We start from the raw sequence: 18,480 nt of genomic DNA on the forward strand, positions 1-18,480 counted from the left end.
CCTTCCTAATGCTGAAACCCTTTAACATAGTTCCTTATGGTGTGGTGACCATGAATCATGAAATCATTTTCGTTGCTATTTCATAACTGTAATTTTGCTGTTATAAATCATAATGCAAATATCTGTGTTTTCCAATGGTCTTAGGAGACCCTGTAAAAGGGTCATTCAATCCCGAAAGGGGTTATGATCAACAGGTTGAGAACCAGTCCTCTACCTGTGCCACCACCCCCAGACAGAGATCATGGTTTTTTTTTGTTTGTTTGTTTTTTGAGACAGGGTTTCTCTGTGGCTTTGGAGCCTATCCTGGAACTAGTTTTTGTAGACCAGGCTGGTCTCAAACTCAGGCTGCCTCTGCCTCCTGAGTGTTGGGATTAAAAGCATGCACCACCACTGCCTGGCGAGATGGTGCTTTAAAAAACAAAAACAGCCTCAACAAAAACAAGTCTTCCTTAACCAAAGGAGTGCTTAATCCTGCAAGTATTGAGTTTAGACTTTGGCCAATGGTCACGCTTGTGACTTCATAGATGGGGTGGTCCTGGGATACATTTCTAGCAGGAGGTCCTCAAGATACAGGCTGGACTACAGACATCACACAGGGCATGAAGTGAGGCACTCTTAACAGTGATGGAGATAACTTCGAGGCGGGTGCCCCAGTCCCAGCTAATGGCTCCACCCCTGTGGTCTAAGCAACAGGACCTGACCACAGAGGCCAGCCTGTACCCCACCAGCGGGTACCACGTACACTCGTCCATCGGAGGCCCTGGCAGGAGAGAAGTCTGTCAGCTGCAGGTTGCTATCCCGGACTTGGTTGTAGTCCCACAGCTGGTAATGCCAACTCTTGCCCTGTTTGGAGAGAAGGAAGGTGGCACCTGGGGAGCTTTCCTCTGGGAAGGATGGTGGCTGGTGGGGTGTGCCAGGCACTGGGTGGAAGAGGCCTGGCAACTCCGAGTCTTCCATGTAGCCAGGGACTGGCACACTCTGCACACCTATGAGGACCCCTGGGGGACAGGAAGAGGATGTGAGTTGCCTGGGTTACAGCTAGATGCCAAGGCTCCTGAATCCCCTGTGACCCTCCTGGCCAGGTGCTGCCTTGCTGCCACAGGGTTAAGACTCTGGGTACAGAGCAGGGCCTCCAGCTCCAAAGTCTCAGGTATCCCAAGTCCTGCCTCTTGCGGCACACTGAAAATGAAGAAGACCCCCAACACATCTCCAGCTGCCCCAGAAAGACCCCCACACAGAGCCAGACATATATCCGGAAGCCAGGCAGAGCCTCCGTCCTAGCCTGAAATACAAATCTGCCCTTCTTCCAGGCGGGCAGGCAGAATGCTAATGACAGTGCTGGTGACAGGCACACGCAGTGTCAACCATGTTCTACAGAAGTCACATGCCTGTCAGGCAGCCTTAGAGGAGGCAGTGCGGCCTCCATTTTGTTTGTATGTGCTCTCTCCCCCTTAGGGTAAGTGCTGGGCCTCGTAGTCTTCAGTTGGCAGCGCTATTCAGGGAGCTGGGGGAACCTTTGGGAGGTGGGACCTTGCTGGAGGGAGCGGACCACTGGGGTGGGGCTGAAGTGCCAGTGCAGGGTTATAGTCCAGTCTCCATTTCTGGGTGGAGCTCTGCTTCCTGGTCAACAGGAACCAGCTGTACCTCAAGCTCCTCCATTACTAATCAAGTCATCAGCTGCCATGTTATCCCTTCCATGAAGTATCCCCTGAACCTCTCAAAGTGCTTTTGTGAAGAAAGCAAATACCCCTACCCCACCTCCTCAGTTTCCACAAGGGCAACAGGCCCAGGGAGGTGAAGAGCCTTAGGCAGAATGACGGAGTCTGAAGAGGCTCGGAAGTGCCTCCCCGCCCAGTCTGTGCTCTGAGGCTGTTTGTGGGAACTCTTAATTGGTAGATACTTGGGGGACCTGCTGCTTGCTGGGCTTTCTGCGAACTACTGCATGAGGAAGGGGTGGCCAAGCTCTTGTTCACACCCTCAGTGCAGACCCAATATGAACGGGGGCTTGGGAGCAGCATATAGGGACAAAGGTGGGGTGGACCCACCTGCACTCACTGCCCAGTGGGCCTTATGGCCTTTCTTTTGACATGGTTCATGGTTGAAATCCTCATCATAGCTGGAGCTGGTGTTAAGGTCCAAACTGTGGTGTGGCCCTGGCTCCCACCCTTCACCATCCCTGCCCTGTTCCCTCCCAGGTTCTGGGATGCGGGATGAGCAAAGGATGTCCAGTGATGAGGTGTTGTAGGACTCGATCTCTGTTGGGGCCACCTAGGCCACCACAGAGGAGCTCAGCCTGGCAGTCCAAGGTCTCCTGGGCCAGTTTGGCCATGTCAGCCACTGGAGAAGGGGGGCGGGGCAGAGAGGAAGAGAGAGAAAGGGAGAAAGTGTGGATTAAATAAATATACGAATGAGAATCATTTCAAAAGACTTATCATTTGTGCAAATTCAGAAGCTGAGGCACAAGCTGGGCCTGATGGCACAGACCTGTAATCCCAGTTATTTCAGAGACTGAGGTAGGAGAGGATCAAATGTTCAAAACCTGCCTGGGTTACCCAATGAGTTCACGACCAGGCTGAGCAATTTAGTGAGCCCATGTCTCATAAGAAAAAATTGGCTGGAAATAGAACACAGTGACAGAGCCCCTGCCTAGAATCCCCCAGTGAGGGGCTGGGGGTGTGGTAGAGCCCCTGCCTTGAATCCCTTGGTGAAAGGCTAGGGGTGTAGCTCTGTAGTAGAGAGCTTGCCTTACAATCTTGTGTTCAATTCCCAGTACTACAAAAAAAAAAAAAAATGCAAAAAAAATAAGTGAAGCACAAAGGGTCAGTTTTTTAACTACTTTGCCATAAAGATGGTCTGCGTTCTCCTGGTAACAACTTTGGTCTACACTGTAAGGGGATGGGCCAGGAGAAGGGAATGAGACCTCCTCATGCACGCTCAGTGCCCCAGCTGGCCTAGAGAGGAGCCGGTGAAACATAGGGCTTGAGGTGTTTCCCAGCCAACTCACCAGAGAACATCTCTCCCTGCGCTGAGTAGCCTCTCTCCATGGCTACCTGCACCAGTCTTTCCAGGGAGACACTGTCAGGGGCTGACAGAAGAGTGCCCGCCATCCACAGGGCCACCAGTCCACACCTGGGAGAGACAGCAAGTGCCTTGTCTTTACTCTAACTCCCCTGACCTCAGCGGACAGGAGAGGTGTGCTGTCTGGGGGACCTGCCTCCCCTCCCAAGCCAGGTGGGGAGAACAAGCTGGAAGGAGAAGATGGACCACCTCAACTGTGCCCTCACTGGAGTTCACACACACACACACACACACACACACACACACACACACACACACACACACACACACACGATGCCTGGGGGAAATGCTAGTCCCACAGTGCCAGGTTGGCCTTGAAACCTGGCCGGCAGGGCCCTCTTGCATCAGGACGATCAGGGTGATGGGCACTTACTGAGGGCCCTCTTGGATGAGTGATGGCAGGTCTGCACAAAAGAGGATCCATTGCAAGTCACTTCGAAACCTGAAGCAGAACAATGATAAGTCACCAGGGGACAGTTCTGAGGACACACCCTGGGGACCGAGAGCCATCATCTGTCCTAAGGCGTCAAGGCTACTCCCCTGCTGAGGCAGTGCTGGCCCTCTCACACCTCAGATGTCTCATCTGGTGGTGGTGGGTGGTGGTGGTGATCATTTTGCCTGTTTCCTGCTGCTTCTCACAGGCCTTGAAAGACAAAGAGTACATGCAGAACCCATGCAACCGGGAGCCACAAAGATTTACCTTAGGAAATTTCTAGAAGGTATATGCTTTATACCCAAATGCCAAGGTTTTTTTCTCCTTTTTTTTGTAGACATTATTTCTAAATGTAGCCTAGGCTAGCCTCCAACCAATGGCAATTTTCCTGCCTTAGTTTCCCCAGTGTTGGGACTAAAGGTGTGCCACCATGACCAGTGCCTGATTATTCTCCCCACCAGGTCTGGGGTGTGTGTTTTGGGGGTGGGAGGCCTGGTGTGATGGCTCGGTGGATAAAGGTGCCTGCTACCAAACCTGACAACTTGAGTTCAAGTCCCAGGACCCACATGTTGGAAGGAGAGAACTGACTCATGCAAGGTGTTTTCTGACACAAACACTGTAGCACACATATCATACATTAATTCAGCCCAAGAGAGCTCAATGATGAATGTGACAGGTCTGACCAGCCCTGCCCTGAGGCAGCCACTTGGCTCCAGTGATCTCAGTCCCAGAGGCTCGGGGCCATGTGCTTACTTTTCCTATTCCAAGGCCAGTGGGAGCTAAGCCAGGCTGGTGATAGGCATGGATGGGATGCCCGCACTCAGCGCTCCAGCGGCTCAGATGGAGATGACTCCTGAGCACACAGGTGCTTAGAGGCACCACGTTCCCTACTGGAGCTCAAATGGAGACCTCTCCTTTCTTCCAGCTGTGGCTAAGTGACTGCCCCTGAGAGCTTCAGCTGTCTTTCGTTTGAGATTTCCTTTGACTTATGTGTATCTGCATGAATGTGTGCCACCGGTAAGGGTCCCCACAGGGGCCAGAGGAGGCGCGGCACCCTCTAGAGCTGGAGTTACGGCTACGCCACACCATGCGGGTGCAGGGAACTGAGCTGGGGTTTTCTGCAAGAGCAGTGCGTGATCTGAAGCACTGAGTCATCTTTCCAGGCCGCCAAGAGTCTCGGCTTTCTCATCCAGGAAAGGGGAGAGTAACAGTGCCTATTCCGTGTGGTTGCTGAGAGCAACAAATATTTAAAAACTGGGCCAGAAGTGATGATTCATGCTTGTAATATCAGCACTTTGGAAGCAGAGGCAGGACCGCCACTGAGTTTCTGGCTAGCCTGGGCTACATAGACTTTCGATCAGCTTGGACTACAGAGTGTGACACTGGGTCAAAAATTTAAAAAACAGGCCAGTATGGTGGCATACACCTTTAATCCCAGCATTTTGGAGGGGAAGACAGGCAGATCTCTGTGAGTTCCAGGCCAGTCAGGGCCACAAAGAGAAGCCCTGTCGCAAACCACCACCCAACAGCTGGTGATGGCAATATACATCTATCATCTCCTGAAGTAGACGAAGAAGGAACAGGTGTTCTCAGCTACACGGAGTTTGAGGTTAGCCTGGCTACATGAGACCATAACTCAAACAATCAAGTCCCCCCCATCGCCAAAAAAAAAAAAAAAAAAAAAAAAAAACCTCAACTAGAAACAGCCCAAGAAACAAAGCAAACAAATCCTTTTAATCCGACACATACCACCTACATGGTATGACAGGTTGTCTGTATTCAATTTGCATGATGGTGGCTAGGGCACTTGGTGTGCTTGTAAGTGTGGTTGGGGAGTTTAAGAATTCCCTTCCCTTCCTCCCTTCCTTCTTTCCTTCCTTCCCACCCCTCCTTCCAAGACAAGGTCTCACTATGCAGCTCAGTCTGATCTGGAACTCATCTGCTCAGCTCTGGGATTACAGGCATGTGCCCCTATGCCAGGCACTGGGAGTTTCTGTATCAATTTGAACAGGGGCCTGTGCTCTCTTCCCTTACTGCCTGTGTCCCTGGGTGCATCACTTTCTTCTTGGGATCTCCGGTCCTAACTGTAGTCCTTTTCTGAGCAAAGCCTTTCTCTGGCTCATCAGAGACTCCAGGACAGTCTAACTTCCTCCACCCAGCCTGCCAGAGGCTGTGTGGGCTGCTGTTTGTCTACTTTGCCAGCTCCTCTTTGCTAGTCCTTTGAAAACCACATGTCTTTCCTATAGAGGTATGCGTGCAGATGCTGTCTGCTCTCACGGCATCGGCCTCCACACCTTGCTCTCCAGCGTTTGTAGCTGCTTCTCTCAGAAGTCACCACTGAGTTGCACACCTCCTTTGGGCCCCATTACCACCACCCTGGCTACTCTGGGAATCGCTGTCTGGAAGGGCAGAGGCACTATCACTGGCTTAGAACCAAGAATGAGCAGGAGCTGCTCTCTCTATTGCTAGAGGCCAAGCAGGGAAGAGCTAGGTAGGAGGCTTAAGGCACCTGGCTGCTTGAGATCAAGGAAATGGGAACCCTGGGAGATGGGGTAGGCGGGGTGATTTGGAGACAGGTGGTTGGATGAGTCCTGGGGTGCTGGGGGTTTGCAAACCCTACCGGTCCTTGTGCAGCATCAGGAGCCTCTTTACGTCTTCTCTGCCTTTGGGGACTGGGCCAGCCTTCTCCAAGGCCTCCTTCAGGAGCCGGCTCTTCTCCAGGCCGTAGACATGAGGGGAAACAACCTCCACAGCCAAGGGTGGGGGTGGGGGTGGAGGCGGCGGCGGCGGCGGGACAGAAGGGGATGGCGAAGCTAAGTCCAGGGTACTTGGGGGTAAAGGAGGTGGAATGCTGGCGTCTTGGGGTTCGGGGATTACTGGGGGGACTGTGGGCTTTAAGGGGAAAGACGTCATGTCGGGTCTTCAGGAAGAGCTGATGTGAGGGTGAGAAGGGGGATCCTCTCAAATCTCTCAAGGATGGAGACTTCAGTTTTTAGAGCAACTGGATGTGGTATTCACATGTGGCCCGCACATAGAAACCTGTATTAAAAATTACAAAGAGTTTAAAAAAAAAATTAGAGTTGAATTGCAGAATACGGTGCCTGACCAGTTGGTCTGGGAGAACCTGGGTGGGTATTTCAAACCGTGGGAACAGAAACTGGGCTGAATCAAATGACGAAGAAGAAGGCTCCCCCAAGGTGCGGGCTGTGCCATGGGGATGGAGCGACATTGGGAGGGACTAGAGCTAGCTAGTTTTCTTCATTTCCGTAATCAGGGGGCTCAGATCGGGGGGGGGGGGAGTAAGGCGTGGGGTAACCGGCCTCATCTCACATCTCTGTAATCAGGGGGCTGAGATCGGGGGTAAGGCGTGGGGTAACCCGCCTCATCTCACATCTCAGGGCGCTCAGATCGGGGGTAAGGCGTGGGGTAACCCGCCTCATCTCACATCTCCGGCTCGAGTCTGCAACCTTAGGGTCGATCTTAGGAGCTTAGAGGTCATGAGGTTAAAAGGGCACGCGGCTGGGAAAGCAGCCTAGCGGTGGGCAGCGGTCAGAGTTGACAGCAGGCACAGCGGTCAAGGGTCGCCTAAGGAGCGGGAACTTAGGAACTTGTACACGCTCCCCGCGGAGGGAAACGAGCGGCCTTGACCCGGCCAGGCTCTCCCGACGCGGCCCGGCGGCCACGTGACCCCCCCCCCCCCCGGTACTGGCGGAAGGGGAAGAGGCGTGGCTTCGGAGAGGGCAGCCTGCGCTGGCGCGCTAGCGAGGTCCCGATTGGCCCAGAGCTCGTCGCCTCCTTTGATTGGTCTGCTCACCTGGGGAGGGGGCGGGGACTAGTGCTGAGGCGGGAAGCCGCGTGTCCCTTTCGCGGGCGGGCGCTGAGGCCGGGGAAGAGGCTCTCACTCGGGGCGGTCGCCGCCTGCCGAGTTCGCGCGCCGTCAGCGTCTCGCGGCCGGGGACGGGAAGCTGTGTGTCCGAGCGGAGTGGCGTGGCAGGCGCGGCGGTCCAGGTGGTGAATTCCCGCGGTGGAGACGCCCGCGGGCGCTGGGGAGGCGGGCGGAGCACTTGGCGTCGGGCCTTCGGCCGCGTCGCTTCCGGAGGCCCCTCTTGGAGAGACGAAGGTGTCCCAAATCGGTCCCTGCTGTCTTAACTGGCTCCCACATCCGGGTTCCTTTTTTTTTTTTTTTTTTCCTCCTTGGACGCCGTTCGAGCGCGTGGACCAATGGGGATCGCCGCTGGGTACAGGCTCGCAGAGCATTCTGGGATTCGTAGTCCTCCCCCCCCCCAGCACGCGGGCTGGAGAAGCGGAGTCCTACGCGGGCTTTGTTGCCAAGCTGTGCCATTCTTCCCCAATTCCGGTCTCACCCAACTTCCTCCTGGAAGGATCCCTGAGCAGAGCCCGTCAGCCCCCTGAACAGAGAGTTTTGGAAAGCGTTAGAGAGCTGAAGTCGCCTCTTTTTCTCCCTTTAAGCCGTTTCTGAGCATCTGACACCATGGCAGTTCCTGAGACCCGTCCCAACCACACTATTTATATCAACAACCTCAATGAGAAGATCAAGAAGGATGGTAAGTCCTCCGGGATAGCCCGGAACTCTAGGTGATCTCGCATGAGCTGACCCCTTCCACCTCTAGCGCCCACTTTCCTTTCTCAGCCTTGCCATTGAGTCCTTTAAGAGTTAACTTTGGCCTTTTGTACCTACTGAGCCCTTGGTTCTCAATACACCCTTAACCACTTTACACTCTGCTCTTTAACCTGCACACTGTCGATAATCTTCAAGGTTTTAGCTCACCGGCCCTTCCTTTCTGGGAAGCCCTTTGGGATCTTTCTCTCCCTCAAGCCCAGCGCAGTCTGCTATCATGAGACTGTCTCTTGGCCACTGGCCTCTGGGCGTTGGTCTTGGTGATGAGTTACGATGCAAAGAACGTATAGAAGTGACGGGTAATGAATGCTATGTAACAATGTTCTGTAGTCTTGGAGATATTTAATTCTCAACAAGCCTCTCAAGATTAAGAAATTGGAATTTGGGTGGTAGTACTTGCCCGTGATCAAATACCAAGAAAAAAATGGTTGGGACACAAGTGTGCGGTTCTGTTAAGCAAATTCTTGAACTGCTTGAATGGCAGATGGCTGTAATTCTGTTACTTAGGGAAAGGGACTCCCAGAGTAACTCCCAGATGGCTGCATGATCACAATGAGTGAAAAAGATACCAAAGACAGTTTCTTTGGGTGTGGTGGTGTAGGCCTGTAATCCCAGTACTCAGGAGACTGAGACAGGAGAATCTTGACTTCAGACCAGCCCAGGGTACATAGCAAGACCCTGACTCCAAAAGGTCTGAGGAATACAAGTAGTCTTGCCTAGCATGGGTAAGGCTCTGGGTTCTGAACCTCAGCAACTAAGAAACCTACTTGGCCTGGTGAGATGGCTCAGTGGTTAAGAGTACTGCCTGCTCTTCCAGAAGACCTGAGTTTGATTCCTAGCACTCAAGGGAGGTTTATAATGTGTAACTCCAGTTCCAGGGCATATGACATCCTCTTCTAGCATCTGCAGGCAAAATAACCCACGCACATAAAATAAAAATATTTTGGGCTGGCTCACGCCTTTAATCCCACCACTTGGGAGGCAGAGGCAGGCAGATCTCTGAGTTTGAGGTTGGCCTGGTCTACAGAGTTAGTTCCGGATGGGGGGGGGCGTGGAGGGTGTCAGGGGAGGAGGGGGGGGGGGAGAAAGGGACCTGGGATTGACATGTAATTTTCTTCCTAATTAAAATAAAAAAAAAAACCAAAAACCTTGTCTCAAAACAACTATATATTTAAAGGTTGTACAATTTTTATTTGTTTATTGTGTATACAACATTCTGCTTCTGTGTATGTCTGCACACCAGAAGAGGGCACCAGATCTCATAACGGATGGTTGTGAGCCACCATGTGGTTGCTGGGAATTGAACTCAGGACCTCTGGAAGAGCGGTCGGTGCTCTTAACCTCTGAGCCATCTCTCCAGTCCCAAGGTTGTACAATTTTAAACAAAACCCCACACCAAATAATTCCGTTCTTGCCTGGAAGTAAGGTCCTGGAGTAGAATGTTTACTTTTCTACAAAGGCTGAATTCTAGCACACATACAAATAGTAAACAGAAGCAAGTATTTTTATGTATTTATTGTGTGTGTGTGTGTGTGTGTGTATGAATGTGGGTTGTAGTGCTGTAGCATTCTGGGTAATTTGTCACTTGGCAGTGGCCCCTTGTTTGAACTGTTCATCATCCAAGGATAGTTAGTGCAGGTCCCAGGACACAGTGCCCAGGCCTTTTGTTACAGTGTGTCTTGTTTTCCCTGAATGCAGAGCTCAAGAAGTCCCTGTATGCCATCTTCTCCCAGTTTGGCCAGATCCTGGATATCCTGGTGTCTCGGAGCCTGAAGATGAGGGGCCAGGCCTTTGTCATCTTCAAGGAGGTCAGCAGCGCCACGAATGCCCTGCGTTCCATGCAGGGTTTCCCCTTCTACGACAAGCCCATGGTGAGCATCTTGACTATGGAGGCTGTAGGAAGCTGGGTGGGTGTGGCCTGTAGTGTTCCGTGAGGATGCTACTTTTCTTGCTTGGTCCTTTACTTTCAGTGTTCCTTAATCTGGGGCTGTGGGGACACAAAATGATCAAGACACTGAGCATGATGGCTCATGCCTATGTGTTGGAGGCTGAGGCAGGAGGATTACCAAGAATTCTAACCCAACCTGGAGTATAGAATGGGAGCTTTTGTTATTGATAAATCATGAGGAACCTTGGCGGATTCCATGGCAGGTGAGGGTGACCAAGGCAGAGGGACAAACATGCCCGGCAGAGCCTAATATATCGAGATGACCTGTAGTCTGTAAGGTTAAGATATCTTTATTCAGATAAACACCAGCCAAATGCAAGCCAGAGCGTGCCAGGGGCAGCAAGACAGGCAGGCCAGAAAAGGGGCCCCCATGTGCCTTGCAGCCCCTTAAAAACACATCATCCTGTCTCCACCTTGACCACGCCCTGACAGGCTTGGGTAAAGAGACAGAGAGAGGTCAGAAGAGAAGAGGGAGACAGGAAAAGTCCTGTCTGTCCCAGCAGAACAGCTAGAAAGAGAGGAGTGGGCAAAGAGAGCTGGAAAAGACAGCATAAATGGACTGGGGGTCTTTCTTTTAAAGGGGTCCTTCGCTGACTAAACAATCATGGAACTGGGCTGACCAGTGTACTGCCTGAGTGAATTCTGGCAGGGACAGGGGCAGCCAGCATAATGCCCGAATCCTTACAAGCATGTCTAAAACTCATCCAAAAACAGGCCCAAACTAGAGTGAGCAGAGGGTTCCCTGAGCCCTGTTCTTCCTCCATGCCTCCAGAGTGTCTTCTCACGTTGTCTTTGTTACCTGGCTCCCCACGTGCTCCTCCTCCTCCCACCCGGGCCTATCTGCAAACCACGGGGCCTTTTGAGAGCTCCCATCAGTCATCACAGCACTGCCTCAGCTTCTTAGAAAAGCACAAAGGGTCCCCCTTTGCCCTTGTGACCTGTCTTCTCCCTCTCTGTCCCTCTGCCTCAGTCTCCAGCAGCTGGAGTCCCAGGCCCAGCTTTTCTCATCTCTTAGCTTCCTGGCTGTTCTCTTGCTGCACACTCCATGTGCTCGTGGTGCTTGCTTCCCATCCCTTTCCTAAGTGTTAGATCTGAAAAGTTCACTTTGCAATGCACCAGGTCCCCTTCTGAGCATGGGACTTTAAAAATAAAATCATTTGTTGCTGGGCATGGTAGTGCATGCTTTTAATTTTAGGGAGACAGAGGCAGATGGGCCTCCAGGACAGCCTGTTCTACACAGGGAATTCCAGACCAGCCAGCTACATAGTGAGATCCTGTCTCAAATATTTTTAAAACTTCTTTCTTTTTAATTAAGTATTTTATTTTTATGTGTCCCAGCATATGTCTGACTTCTTCATAGCAGAATTGTAAGCACCTAGTCTAGCTTACAGTCAACAGCTGCTCACTGTATTCAGGGGACTGCTGCTTCTAGGCACTTAGACCTGCTAAGTTGCTACCACAGTCCTGCCAAGTGGAAAATACGCCCATTTTACAGATGAGGAACCTGTGGCCAAGCAGTTTAGTTTTTCTTAGCAAGCTCCTCGTGAGGTCTCATTTTGAACTCTTGAAGTTCCTTCTGATTTCCTTGGCCTTGACCTTTCTGCTCTGATTGGTAGCGCATCCAGTACGCCAAGACGGACTCGGACATCATTGCCAAGATGAAGGGCACCTTTGTGGAGAGGGACCGCAAACGAGAGAAGAGGAAGCCCAAGAGTCAGGAGACACCAGCTGCTAAAAAGGCTGTTCAGGGTGGGGCAGCTGCCCCCGTGGTGGGCGCTGTCCAGCCTGTACCGGTAAGCCCCGGGGCACAGGAATGTGTCCTTCACTGTCAGGCCTTCAGCCATGTGGCCTGATGTAGACTGAGGGGACTTGTCCTGTTGGGTCGGTGAGCTGTGTGGATGGGGGGTTCTCTTTTGAGTGCCTGTTCCCCACCATACACTTGGTTGCTTTTGAAGGTCTGTCCTTTTGCACACCTGTCTCCTGGGTCCCTTTCCTTGATTTTGGTTTTGTTCTGTGTGTCTTTACTTGAGAGAGAAGGGAGGGGGCAGAATGCACATGCACTACGCCCATGACTTTACAGAAAGTCAAAAGTTGTCACCCTCCTGTTAGAAACAATAGGCAAATCTAATTTAGAGACACTAGTGGATTACAAAGTAAAACAATTTAGCCTGTAGGAGGCACTACATTCAATCCCTAGTACTACAAGCAGGAGGAAGGATGAAGAACAAGTAGTTGTTTTCGGTGTTAATAAGCAAAGATGTCCCACATAGAGGAAAATCCAATGGTGAAACACCATAGCTGGGTAGGAGGTTGAGGGTCTGAGCAGTGATCTAGGGCAAACCAACATGACCGTGGTAGCTCTGCTTTTATCATAAAAGTGTTTGCCTAGCAACTTGAGTTCGTCCTTGGGTCCCATGGTAGGAGAAGGGAAACAATTCTGGAGCGTTCTCCAGGACTGAAGAGGGATCTAGAGTTCCAGCCTTCAAGGTGACGGTCATTGGCCTATGGATAGAGAGGGCTAACAGGGCAGAACAGAGTCGGGAAACACGCCCTAAGGAATCCCAGCGCAATTGGATCTGCAAGAGAAAAGTGTAGCCCTGTCTAGGGCTGAGGGTATGGCTCAGTGGTAGCCTGCTCACCTAGCTAACTCTCTCAAGGTCCTGAGTTCAATCCCCGGCACCAGAAACGGAAAGAAGGACGACCCCTTGTACTATGTATTATGTACAGCGTTAACTCATGCCAGGGGTGGTGGCCTGCAATTCTAGAGGTTGAGGCAGGGATTGGGAGTTTGAGGTCATCATGGGCCTGAATGTGACAGCAGATCCAATAGAGGCTCCAAGGGAACCTTCAAAGTGACTTTGTGATCTTGGTGAGTACACAAGATGGCTGAATTTTGCCCCCTCCTCCAGTCTCTGTCCCTCGTGAGTTTTGTCTCATGGCTGTCAGGCTGGGTCACACTTGCAGCTGGTGGTGGTGTCTGTGTCCAGCTGCTCATCCTTCTGTTCTCACCCTTCCCACCTTTGATTTGTTTTTTTATTTTATTTTTTTTTTAAGATTTTATTTATTATGTATACAACATTATTCTGCTTCCATGTCTATCTGCACACCCAAAGAGGGCACCAGATCTCATTACGGATGGTTGTGAGCCACCATGTGGTTGCTGGGTATTGAACTCAGAACCTCTGGAAGAACAACCGGTGCTCTTAACCTCTGAGCCATCTCTCCAGCCCCTTTAATTTGTTTTTATTTTTAGATGACATCTTTGTTGACTATGTTTTATGAGTGTTCATGCCATGGGGCATGCCATGGAGGTTAATTCTCTTCTACCAGCTAGACACTGGAGGTTGAACTCAGGTTGTCAGGCTTGGAGGCAGGTGCCTTTGCCTGCTGAGCCAGGTTGCTAGCTCCCATTTCTTTCCTTTAATAAATTTGATGTTTTTTATGTTTGTTTTTGTGGTTTGCTCTGTATATGTTGGGAATTGAACCCTAGTCCTGTAGAAGAACAGGCAGTGCTCTTAACCTCTTTCCTTTGAAGATCTAATTTTTGGGCCAAGTGTAGTGGTACATAACTTTAATCCCAGCACAAGGTAGGCAGGTCCTTGTGTGTTCCCTGCCAGCCATGCTGCATGGTGAGACATGTCTCAAAGGCAGGGGGTTGCTTTTTATTTGTGACTGTGTGGATATGTGTACACATGAGTGTAGTGCCTGTGGAGGCCACAAGAGGGCATTGGGTCCTCTAGAGCTAGAATTACAGAAGTTGTGAGCTGCCTGACTGGGTGCTAGGAACCAAACTGTTGTGGAACCCCTCTTAACCACTGAGCCATCTCTCCAGCCTCTCTCTAGTTTCTTTTTATGCATTTGAACAGAGTTAGACCATGCTCTTTAATTATACCTTTAACTTGCAAATATCTGGTTTAGCATTCTTCCTTGAATCCAAGTCTTTGGTTTTGCTCTTTGGTGTTCGTTGGGTGTTGTTTTTTGTCTTATCAGGTATGGGTCTTTTTTTCTGTCTCTTATCTCCTAGCTCTGCTGCTCTGCCTTGACCTGTAGCCCATCAGTCCTGCTCTTCTCTCCACAGGGTATGCCACCGATGACTCAGGCACCACGCATCATGCACCACATGCCAGGCCAGCCTCCTTACATGCCACCACCTGGCATGATCCCACCGCCAGGCCTTGCTCCTGGCCAGATCCCCCCTGGGGCCATGCCCCCACAGCAGCTCATGCCTGGACAGATGCCGCCTGCCCAGCCTGTAAGTGACCCCACCCTACCCTACCCCTCCCCACCCTGAGGTCTTAGAAGCGTAGTCTGTGAATGGAAGTGGAGAGGTCCCCGGGGCCCTGAGGTCAGGTGGAGGTGTCGCCGGAGCTGAGCTCCATGTGTGGTGAGCCATCCAAGTGCAGCGCGTGCGTGTACCATGTCCTGTCCTAGTCCCAGCGCACAGCATGGCAAAAGCTGAAAGTCCCTGCTGCCTTGGGCCTGCAGTCTCTGGGGGCACTGGCTGTGGGGAGACGGGTGGCAATGTGTGCACTGGGGAGCAAGTGAGAGCCACTCTTCCCAGGGTTCCCCTGCTCACTTGCAGCCATCTCTCCTCACAGCTCTCCGAGAATCCCCCCAATCACATCCTGTTCCTCACCAACCTGCCTGAGGAGACCAACGAGCTCATGCTCTCCATGCTTTTCAACCAGTAAGTGGCGCTTTTGGCTGGGCGGGTGGGTTCCATTGTTCCAGTGGCCATTCTAGTGTCTGGCAGGGCCGGTGGCTGAAGGTGAGAACAGGAGAAAGGAAGACAGGCCACAGAGGCATGCAGTGCTGTGGGCACCGTGTGTTTTGGGTCCTGGGCTGCTTTTTGTGTGTGACATGGAGAGGTGCAGAACAAGGGAAAAGTAAAAGTAGCAAAATGTGGGGCCAGTTTAGACTGGCATGAGCTAGCCTGTTCAGAAAATGGCAAGGAGCACTGGGGCACTGGGAACTCTGGTGCCCTGCCAATGTGGTGGAACCTGTATCCTTGAGTTGAGGGGCTGCTGAGTGGAGGAAGGCTGAGTTTTCGTGGTTGACATGTCTCCAGCACACCTCTTACAGAAATGTCTTACCTACCCTTCGTATAGTGGCATGCAGTCTTGGTACTGGGAGGCTGAAGTGGGGGATTGAAATTAGATTCCTTCTCTACTGTGTAGCCTGGGCATTATGAGACCCGACCCGTGGCGAGGGTGGTGCTTGCTGCCCATCTAAAGAGGCTATCAGGCTTCTCTGTGGTGTGAAGGGATAGTCATCCCTGGATCAGGGAGGGGCTTTTAAAGATTTTCTTAGCTTTATGTTTAATTATGCATGTGTCTGTGCCAGAAGCATCAGCTATCCCTGAGTCGTAGGCAGTTTTGAGCTGCTTGAAATTGGTGCTAGGGGCCAAACTCTGCAAATAAGTTCTTGGTCTAACGGCTGAATCCTCTCCAGCGCCTCCCCTCTGCTTCTTTAAGATAAAAACAGACATGTTATATAGCTCAGGCTGGCCATTTTTGTGTTTCCACCTCTCAGTTGTGGCCTATACTTGGCTTGGATGGATCTTTTTGTTTTTTGAGGAAAGGATTCTTTGTGGAGCTGTGGCTGGATTCTTTATTATTTATTTGTTTGCTTATTTTCTGGGACAGGGTTTTTCTGTATATCCCTGGCTGTCCTGGAACTCTATCTGTAGACCAGGCTACCCTTGACCTTACAGAGATCCACCTCTGGCTGGGTTCTTTATAATTAATTATTCAGAGGGAAATTCTAAGAAACCAAGTAATGCTGGAAACAGAGCTGGTGTGCCATCTCCATAAAACGGTCATATTTTGTGAGCCTGCTGCTGGGGAAAGATGTCCATTGAGCAGGAGGAAGTAAGGAGGGAAGTTAAATAGGTATGATGTCATCTTGGAAACTCAGGCATCAGGCTGAGCAGCAAAAGTCCAGCCTCAGCTACTTAAAGAGACCGTGTCTCAGAAAGCAAAATCAAGATAAAAATGAGAGTACCAGCTAGGCAGTGATGGCACACACTTTTAATTCCAGCACTTGGGAGGCTGAGACAGGCGGATCTCTGAGTTTGAGGCCAGCCTGGAATACAGAGCCAATTCTAGGACAGACAGGACTACACAGAGAAACTCTGTCTTGAAAAAAATAAAAACAAAACAAAAATCGTGCAAGTAGCCATTGGTGACAATTTCTGTGATTTTGGGGGAGGAAGGGAGGGCACCAGTGTTTGACCCACATTATGGTTGTTGGGCTGTTAAGACTTTCATTTGGCCCAGCGTTGGAGGCACACGCCTTTAATCCTAGCACTTGGGAGGCAGAGGCAGGCGGATCTCTGAGTTTCAGGACAGCCTGGTCTACAGAGCAAGTTCCAGGACAGCCAGGGCTACACAGAGAAACCCTGTCTTGAAAAACAAAACAAGACTTTCATTTGATGGTGTTTATGGGAGGGGTTTTGTCCAGGTAATCTTTCGGTATGGGTCTGTGCTGTGCATTATGGGAAGCTTAGCATCTCTGGGCTCTGTCATTTTGTTGGTGCTGAGGTGGGTCCTGAGGTCTGCTGTTCCCTCCTCCCAGGTTCCCTGGCTTCAAGGAGGTGCGTCTGGTCCCTGGGCGGCACGACATCGCCTTCGTGGAGTTTGACAATGAAGTGCAGGCAGGGGCAGCTCGAGATGCCCTGCAAGGCTTTAAGATCACTCAGAACAATGCCATGAAGATCTCTTTTGCCAAGAAGTAGCGCCTCCCCCCACGGGGCATCTCCGTCCCCATTCTGGGGCTGCCCCTTTCCCCCCTTGGCTCAGTCCCTGAAGGTAAGTCCCCCTTGGGGGCCTTCTCAGAGCCGCGTGTGAGTGTGTGGTTGCCACACAGCATTGTACCCAGAGTCTGTCCCCAGACATTGCACCTGGCGCTGTTAGCTTGTGATTAAAGTGGTTTTTTTGTGGTTTGGTTTTTCACCACTATTGTCTGTCTGATTTTCTCTTCCTTGGTTCCCTCCACGTGGAGAGTTTGGATCCCGCTGCCTCTGTGGGCTCACAGTCTTGGAAAATACACAGGATTGTAACAATATTAACCACACTTAGGATGCATTGACAGCTTCAGCAGGTTTTTTTTTTTTTTTTTTTTTCCTGTCTTATCATCGAGGGCAAGAAACAAGACCCGTGTGCAGTTGGGCAGTTGTGTGTTGCACGAGCCCATCAGGCCTGCTTCTGCTCCTGCTTTTGCTCTGCATCACAAAGGAATGAAAGGCTCGGTGAAGACTGTGTCCCCATGGCATTTGAAGGAGGGGAGTGCAAAGCTGTTGCTTGCATCACTAAGGGACTCCCATGTTATTGCAGACAGGCGAGTGGAAACATCTCACCACATTTGCCTAGTGGCTGTGACATGTGGGCTCTGTGGTCAGCTCACATCTGGTTTGCAGTTTGGGACCTCCCTAGTTGTCACCCAGTGGGCAGTTAAGTGTCCCCACTGTAAGGTTTGTTTTCTTCGTGTGTGAAAAGAACTCCTGTTAGTGCCATGATAATGGTCATGTTTGTTCCCACAAACACCACCAGGCACTGAGCCAGCCATCAGTAGATTCAGCTGAATTCTTAGTAGGTGCTGAGTATAACTTGGGAGTGAAAATCAAAGCTGATAGACATGCCAGTGGCCCTCATACCCAGAAGGCTGAGGCAGGGGGATTGCCCTGAGGTCCGTGGCAGCCTGTGAGCTGCTGTGGTGGGGGCCTTAGAGCTGGGAACAGTTGGCATGCTGAGGGGAAAGCTTCTCTGAGGAGGCGCCCTAGGGTAGAGTTATTAGGGGAGCTGGGTTTGTAGAGGTGTTCAGTTTCATCTCCACCCACCAACAAACTCTTCCTAAGGCAGTGTGTGATCATTCTCTGCCTGCCATGAGTTTGTGCCTGGCCAGCTCAGAAGTCAGGATGCCCTGAGTCACTTGCTCTGATCCTGACAAGTGACTGAACTCTGGAGCCAGTTTTCTCTGCAGCAAGACAGAAAATGAACATGAGAGCACAGCGGTGTAGACCGGCAGTGAGGCCCAAAGCTGAGGTGGGCCTTGGACCAAGCCCCCGGAGCCGCTGGAGAGCTCCCAGTGCATCCCAGCAGGCAGTGCAGAGAGCCTGAGGTGCTCCGTTGCTTGCGCATGGGAAGGGGCGCTTCCATCTTGCCCTTGTGGTGAGATGGAGAGGAATACAGGGTGGGTGGTGCAAGCTACTTTGGTCACATGGGTCTGGTGGGAAGTTTGTGTGTGGTTAGTCAGGGTCCTCTAATGTGGCTCTGTCCTCTGTGCTTTTTAAATCCCCATGTGTGGCCGGGCGTTGGTGGTGCACGCCTTTAATCCCAGCACTCGGGAGGCAGAGGCAGGAGGATCTCTGTGAGTTTGAGACCA

General features: G+C 51.4%; 2 protein-coding genes across 6 annotated transcripts; one reads left to right on the forward strand and one right to left on the reverse strand.

Annotated features, from left to right (window-relative positions):
* Window positions 1-492: 492 nt before the first annotated feature.
* Window positions 493-7,463, reverse strand: CUNH19orf54 (chromosome unknown C19orf54 homolog). 5 transcript variants are annotated; one of them, XM_035449369.1, is made up of 7 exons: window positions 7,326-7,463; window positions 6,132-6,550; window positions 3,452-3,520; window positions 3,005-3,129; window positions 2,227-2,337; window positions 2,046-2,117; window positions 493-998 (listed from the first exon to the last, which is right to left on the reverse strand). In XM_035449369.1, the coding sequence occupies exons 2-7, from the start codon at window positions 6,422-6,424 to the stop codon at window positions 661-663; spliced, it is 1,008 nt and encodes a 335-aa protein (XP_035305260.1). In that variant the 5' UTR covers window positions 6,425-6,550; window positions 7,326-7,463; the 3' UTR covers window positions 493-660. The 5 variants fall into 5 exon arrangements, with proteins under 5 accessions (XP_035305260.1, XP_027286219.1, XP_027286220.1 ...); XM_027430418.2 differs by having other exon boundaries at window positions 2,046-2,116; window positions 2,208-2,337; XM_027430419.2 differs by lacking the exon at window positions 7,326-7,463 and adding an exon at window positions 6,957-7,200 and having other exon boundaries at window positions 2,046-2,116; window positions 2,208-2,337.
* Window positions 7,379-17,051, forward strand: Snrpa (small nuclear ribonucleoprotein polypeptide A). Its single transcript, XM_027430421.2, has 7 exons — window positions 7,379-7,519; window positions 7,982-8,076; window positions 9,849-10,021; window positions 11,715-11,891; window positions 14,177-14,350; window positions 14,697-14,785; window positions 16,675-17,051. Exons 2-7 carry the CDS (start codon window positions 8,004-8,006, stop codon window positions 16,832-16,834), a joined length of 846 nt encoding a protein of 281 aa, XP_027286222.1. The 5' UTR covers window positions 7,379-7,519; window positions 7,982-8,003; the 3' UTR covers window positions 16,835-17,051.
* The last annotated feature ends 1,429 nt before the right edge of the window (window positions 17,052-18,480 follow it).

This window comes from Cricetulus griseus, chromosome 9 (genome assembly GCF_003668045.3).
Source record: "Cricetulus griseus strain 17A/GY chromosome 9, alternate assembly CriGri-PICRH-1.0, whole genome shotgun sequence".
NCBI lineage: Eukaryota > Metazoa > Chordata > Mammalia > Rodentia > Cricetidae > Cricetulus > Cricetulus griseus.

Bases quoted from the DNA above. Each gene is read 5' to 3' on its own strand.
- CUNH19orf54 (XM_027430418.2), bottom strand. From the start codon at position 6,424: ATGACGTCTTTCCCCTTAAAGCCCACAGTCCCCCCAGTAATCCCCGAA. The intron at 3,521-6,131 runs GTAGGGTTTGCA...GTTCTGCTTCAG, and splicing joins CTGATGCTGCACAAGGACCG to GTTTCGAAGTGACTTGCAAT. The intron at 999-2,045 runs GTGGGTCCACCC...CCTGTCCCCCAG, and splicing joins CCACTGGGCAGTGAGTGCAG to GGGTCCTCATAGGTGTGCAG.
- Snrpa (XM_027430421.2), top strand. From the start codon at position 8,004: ATGGCAGTTCCTGAGACCCGTCCCAACCACACTATTTATATCAACAAC. The intron at 11,892-14,176 runs GTAAGCCCCGGG...TTCTCTCCACAG, and splicing joins GCGCTGTCCAGCCTGTACCG to GGTATGCCACCGATGACTCA. The intron at 14,786-16,674 runs GTAAGTGGCGCT...CCCTCCTCCCAG, and splicing joins CTCTCCATGCTTTTCAACCA to GTTCCCTGGCTTCAAGGAGG.